The sequence below is a fragment of the Quercus suber genome, unplaced genomic scaffold, assembly GCF_002906115.3.
Source record: "Quercus suber isolate HL8 unplaced genomic scaffold, Cork oak 2.0 scaffold_1101, whole genome shotgun sequence".
NCBI classification, from domain to species: domain Eukaryota; kingdom Viridiplantae; phylum Streptophyta; class Magnoliopsida; order Fagales; family Fagaceae; genus Quercus; species Quercus suber.
This window is the reverse complement of record NW_027070506.1, coordinates 38,813-44,845: the sequence shown is the minus strand read 5'-3', so window position 1 is coordinate 44,845 and position 6,033 is coordinate 38,813. Positions and strand designations below refer to the sequence as shown.

Sequence of the window (6,033 nt, the reverse complement as noted above, 5' to 3'; positions counted from 1 at the left end):
CCTATGTTCCTTTCATTACAGTATTTCTGAACAAGTTCCTGGATAACAAGCTTAAGGGTTTTCTTATTGATGATAGTGACGATATTGACCGTGACCTTGATACGGAGCTGGAGCTTCTAACTATGACGAATGCGCTAACTATGGATATGATGCCGGAAATAGACCGATTTTAATTAATGCAAAAAACAGATTTTATGAATGCAGTAAGTAGATTTGAATATAAAGTAAATATGATGTGCAGAGAGCAAATTTTATTAATGTATAAACAAATTTTATCAATGCAGAAAATAATATTCGATTATTGTGAAATTCAAACATGAAAAAGCATTCAGATTTGGTGTTTAAATTTAGAAAACACAATTTCACTAGGTGTTTTATAAGAAAACAGTGAACAATTTTTTAAACAGTAAACAGAAAATAATTTATGCTGAAAAGAGAGTGAACAATTTCTTAAATAATGCTAAACAGAAAATAATTTTATGCAAAATCGTATAAATAATTTATACAGAAAATAGTGAATAATTTTTATGAGAAAACAATGAACAATTTTAATTAATGTAGAAATTAAATTCATATTTTGAAATTAAAATCTCTATATTTTACAATGCTTCTGTTTAAATAAATAAAAACATAAAAAAAAAAGCCACTTACTTTTATCTTTATGTTCATTTGTCGATTATCCCCAAACAAAAAACAAAACAAAACAAAAAAAAAAAAAAAAAAAAAAAAATTACACAGTACTCGAGTTTGGTAAACTCGAGTAATGTGTAATTTTTTTTTTTCCATTTTATTTATAAAACGTACTCGAACCTGGAATACTCGAATATTGTGTTGCATGGAACTCGAGTTTACCAAGCTCGAGTACCACATAATTTTTTTTAATCACCCAAATTCCAGCTCAGCAGCGCCACGGTGGCAAAATTAAGAGGAACTCGAGTTTCTGAAACTCGAGTTCTTGAAAAAGTGGTAGTTTTCTATTTATTTCCGAAACAGTATTTTTTTCCTAAAAATTTCAAAAATAAGTGGTATTGGGCCATTTTGGCCCACAAACTTTGCCATATTTTGTTAAAGTAGCCAATCAAGAGAGGGTGAAGAAAACAAAAACATGAGAATAACATGTGAAAGTTATTGTTTATCGCTCATAGTTTCAAGTTTCAACCACTTCAATAAATTATAGCATATACCCTATTTTTTACCCCGCACTTATGTTCAACTTATGTCTAGGTTAGGAACTACAAGACTACAGTATGAAAAGAGAGTTTGAGAATCTAAATGTGATATTGAAAATCCGAAATAACACTTTTCTATAAACGCAGGTATAAAAAATTGAAAAGGGATATAAGTATATAACGATATTAGACAAAAGTACAAAACATAGCCAAAAAAGTCGCAGTATAAACTGATTATTCAAACTGAGTACTTCTACACAAAAGGAAAAACAATGAACAACATGTACATCTTTATATATAATCAGGTAAAAAAAAGTCAAAATCTGGCTATCAAAACAAAAAATCGCCAGGTAAGCTCAAAACCTCCGGCTAAGCCCAACACCTATTTTTCTTGTCACAGTTGTTTAAACAATAATTTTTAATATTTAAATAATAATAATACTTTTAATATGTATTTTAATAAGATATAAATACATATTTTTATAATACTAAAAATTGACCAATAAATATTTAAACAATGCTACTCAACAAATCCTTAACTTCTAGACCACGAATGTCGTCGATGAGACGAGGAATACGAAGAGGAAACACTAGTACTCCCCGAGTTATTGTTGTTCCCAAAGAACAGGTCCGACAAGTAATTCCCCACATCCTCAGGGGCAAATCTGACAATAAACCCAACATTTCGCTCTCCAACAACATTAGACCTGTGAGCGTCGTAGAATTCCCGATAACTCTGGACAATCTTTCTCGCTAATGAGACTTTCATTTCGTCTCGGAGTTTCGGGTCCGATACGACAAACGAGCTCTGTTTCCTAAAAGTTTCGTCGAAGCTCGAATTGAATTTCCTGAAAATTTCCTTCGCCTGTGCTGGAGTAATCGTGGCCGTTGGATTTTCCGGCAGCGATGCAATCACTGGGCCCCACGCTAATCTCTCGTAATTCGCAGCGAATAGTTTCACTTTCTCTTCGTGCTTTGCGATCCAATCCTCGCCGAGAAGGGACTTCAAGTTCGAGTTTTGAACTTTGGAGACAACGTGGTTAAGGTTGTTTGCTAAGAATATGTACGAGAGACAAACGTCTTTGTGATGTTCTACTTTGCCGTCGAGTTTGCAGAGGAGTACGAGGATTAACCAAGCCATGCGCATGGAAATCGCCGGTGCCGGAGAGTCATCGGTGGATGGACTTTCGAAGTAAGATTCCGGTAACGATGATCTCGGCGGCGGAGGCCAGTCGGCAAAAATGTCTGCGAGGATGTTACTGTAATCGGCGAGGAGAGAGAGGAAGTTCATGGTGGTGAGAGTCAGAGTGTCAACACCGCCGCCAACGTGGATTTTCGACTTCGACGAGTCCTTTTGCATTGTTGACTCGAATTCTGATAGCATTGAGCGGACCGAGTCGCTGAGTTTGTTCAGCGAGTTGAGAGGTTGAGCTCGAACGGTGACGGTTGATTCGAATGAGAAGATGGAATCGATTTCGGTCCAGTTGGTTGAAATCGCTGTGTACATGTCGAGCACACGGAAAATTTTCTCAGGATGAGATTTCTTGCTTTTAGCTACGACGAGTTCGGGGAATCCGAAGAGAAGAGTAGCTCCTTCTTTGGAAATATCAGTGAAACAAGATTCTCTGATCGAGTCTGAGGAAGCGAAAACATGGTCGCAGAGGATTCTCTCTCCGTTGAAAAGAATTGTCATCGAAACTTTCACTGCCTCCAACCAATCCTTGATTCTGCGATCGAGAACTTCCCAGTCCATCTTATTGATTTGTGAGGAGCTAATTTTTTCAACTCCAAGTCGATAAATGCCTTCGTCGATTATCGATTTTCTGATAATTTTGTATATACTGATACACTCTTTGGCGTAACCAGAAGAGATCATACACTCAGCTATGGATCTCAAGTCAGTCATAGCTATGGAAGAGACTTCTTCGACTTCATCGATTGAATCACCTACGTTGCGCACTTCATCATCGTGTGAGACTGAGCCATCATCGTAATCGGAAATGCTTGATCGAGCGGAGGCGCGTGAGGATCGAGCGGAGACTGATTCGGGGTCCAAGTGAGCTCGATTCATGGAAAGGATTTGATAGAACTCCTTCTGGAGTCTCTTCATGGCTGTCTGCATAAGGTTCTGTGCGTGCACGAGCTTCTCCGAGGTCGAGTTCTCGATGACCATGGCGTGCATGGATTTCTGAAGATCGTTCACGCACCTGATGAATTGCTTGGCTTCACTTTTGCTCTCGTAGAACAAAGATGTGACTTTGGCATAAGTAGAGGTTTCTGGGTTCCACTTGTTTATCAAAACCGTGGCCTCTTCGATGCTCTGCTCGATCAATGACTCCGAAAAGCTGCGTCGAGGAGTACCTGTTGAAATTGAGTTTCTTGCAGGCGAAGAATGTCGAGACATAGAGAAAGATGAAGTTTTGGAGTTGAAGCAAATACTCCTCATTCCTTTTCTAGGCATTTTTAAGATCTAGGAATGAATATGAGTGATTGTTTGTTTGTTTTTGGGTGTGATGGGTGTGATGGATAAATCCTTGAGGTCTGTGATGGTGTGTGAGAAAAGGTATATCACCGTATCAGAGCTAAAGATTTCTAGTTCTTAGTGTCTTTGTTCATGGTAAATTGTGAGTTGGAACATTGTTGTGGGGGTATATATAGACGAATGAACAACGCCGTTGCTTGGCCGTGACTCAAAAAAAAAAAAAAAAAAAAAAGAAAGAAAGAAATGAACGCCGCCATTATTGCTTAAAGAAATATTGAAACGTGTACACCGTATGGTCCGTATATGCCTTAGGGAAGAACGTGGGGTATTGACTTTTTAGACCGTACAAAGGAGTCTGAATAGACCCACGTAAATTGACTCTTATTTGTGTGTCTCTCAGAGAAGCTGGGACTTTGAAATTTGATAAAAGTGAAACCCAAGGAAATATCAAAATAATAAGAGGTGGAAATATTTTTGTATAAAATTGATGAGAGAAAATAGATTTGCCCGTGTGTAACGACACCCAACTGTTCTGTTTTGTAGTGATACATGTAGGGATAAAGGCTTAAAATTATATATTGGGTCTTGGGTCTAGGTCGAGGATGTAGGTTGGTCCGAAAACGAATAAATAATTGTGAAGGTATTAAGCTTAGAGCCCCATGAACAAGTTGCAAACGGAAAGGTTGGGGAAAGTGGTCCGAGGAGGAGTATCTTCTCAGATAAATAAAGCACAGATCGAATGTATATCGTTCAAAGTGATCTTCTAGGAAATTCCATTAATAGGGACGTATATTATGAACATACAAGGAGAATGGAAGCTTAGAAATATCTAAGGAAAAATTACTGTCACCACATTGAATACTCTACAGCTAACTTTCTAGCCGCATTTATGTAAAGATGACCCCTGAACAGTGTTGCCTTAGCTACCCCAACTCACAGAAGCCCAAAGAGTGTGTCCAATGGGACAAGCACTCAAGTAATAGTCTGGATGATCAACAACTGGAGGGCCAAGATCAATCAAGGGAAGATATATAATGTAAGAAACCCCTGAAGAAAGGGAGATGGGAGAAAAGAGAGAAAAACACTGTAGTAATCAAGAACAAAACTTGTAATCCAACTTGAGGATCAATTCAAAAGAACCAATCTCCTCAAACTTTGCCAATGACGATTTTCTTAAGTTTAAACTTGTCTATCTTTATTTTCTTGTCATCGAGATCCATCTGACTTGTTGACTAATTCACTAAAGCCCAGTTCTTCAACTCATTTTTTATAAATTCATTGTTTTGGGCTTTTTGGGTGTAAGTCCACCCATCTTTTGGGCTTGGGAATCAAATCAGGTCCTTACAATACATATAAAAAATAAATTCTGGATTGGGTATTATAAAAATAATAATACTATCAAGTCAAAAAAAAAATATCAATTTTCTAAAATAAATAATAAAAAAAACTATCAAGTCAAAAAGGATATATTGAGCCCTTCAAATTAAAGAGGATAAATTGAAATAAATATCATTGGAGATATAAATCTCTTAATAATTTATCCTTACGAGCGCTTGATAGTTTTGAAAGATTATTGCATGTGATTTGAAGATCTTGACTAGATTTTTGTAATTTACATACATTCTTTATTTATTTTTCTATAAATCCCACCTTAAACAATTTTTTTTAGTAATCTCTATATACATAAAGAAATTTGTGTTTTACTACATGAAAAAAAAAAAAAAAAACCCTTAATGGTGTATTATATTGTTTGCTTTTTTTTTTTTTTTTTTTGGGTCTGGTTTTATTTGAATCAACTATGAAGTCAAAATGATAATAAATATTGTAAGAACTGGGCTTAGCAGCCCAAGCCCACTTAGAATAGTGGTGCCTTGTACTTCAACCTAAACTCAAACCCAAACAATAGAATTGTTTTGTGTAGAGGTGGTAAGACAATTACAGTTTAGTCGCAAGCTAAGCTTAAGGCTAGTGATAGTTGTCAAATGCAGAGGAACAAATCAGGTAGTTGATGGTAAGAAAAGTTCTCCTCTGTCACTTCAGAGGAAGAGTTCTTATATAAGTCTTACCTAGGTTTTTATCAAGTTATACACTATTCAATTTCTATTTCTTACTCTCTTTCACTCAACCTCTCCTCAGGTAGACCAACTCCTCGAGTCAAACGCGCTTTTCCAATGAGTTGGTGCAAGACCCGCTCCTTATTCTTCTCAGTTCTCGGACGTCCCACAAATATAATTGGAGAAATGGAGAATATGATTGAAGATTATTAAATATGACTTTGAAAGATCATTAAATATGATTTGAAGATTTGACTATAATCTTCTAATTTACATACATTCTTAAATTGTTTGAATAGAAATTAAAATCACATTAATTTGTGTAAAG

At 36.2% G+C, this 6,033-nt stretch overlaps 1 protein-coding gene across 1 annotated transcript; it reads right to left on the bottom strand.

The window, feature by feature from the left end:
- Nucleotides 1-1,394: 1,394 nt before the first annotated feature.
- LOC112010623 (exocyst complex component EXO70H1) lies at nucleotides 1,395-3,796 on the bottom strand. The gene has a single exon (XM_024042971.2). It carries the CDS (start codon nucleotides 3,628-3,630, stop codon nucleotides 1,705-1,707), a length of 1,926 nt encoding a protein of 641 aa, XP_023898739.1. The 5' UTR covers nucleotides 3,631-3,796; the 3' UTR covers nucleotides 1,395-1,704.
- Nucleotides 3,797-6,033: the final 2,237 nt, after the last annotated feature.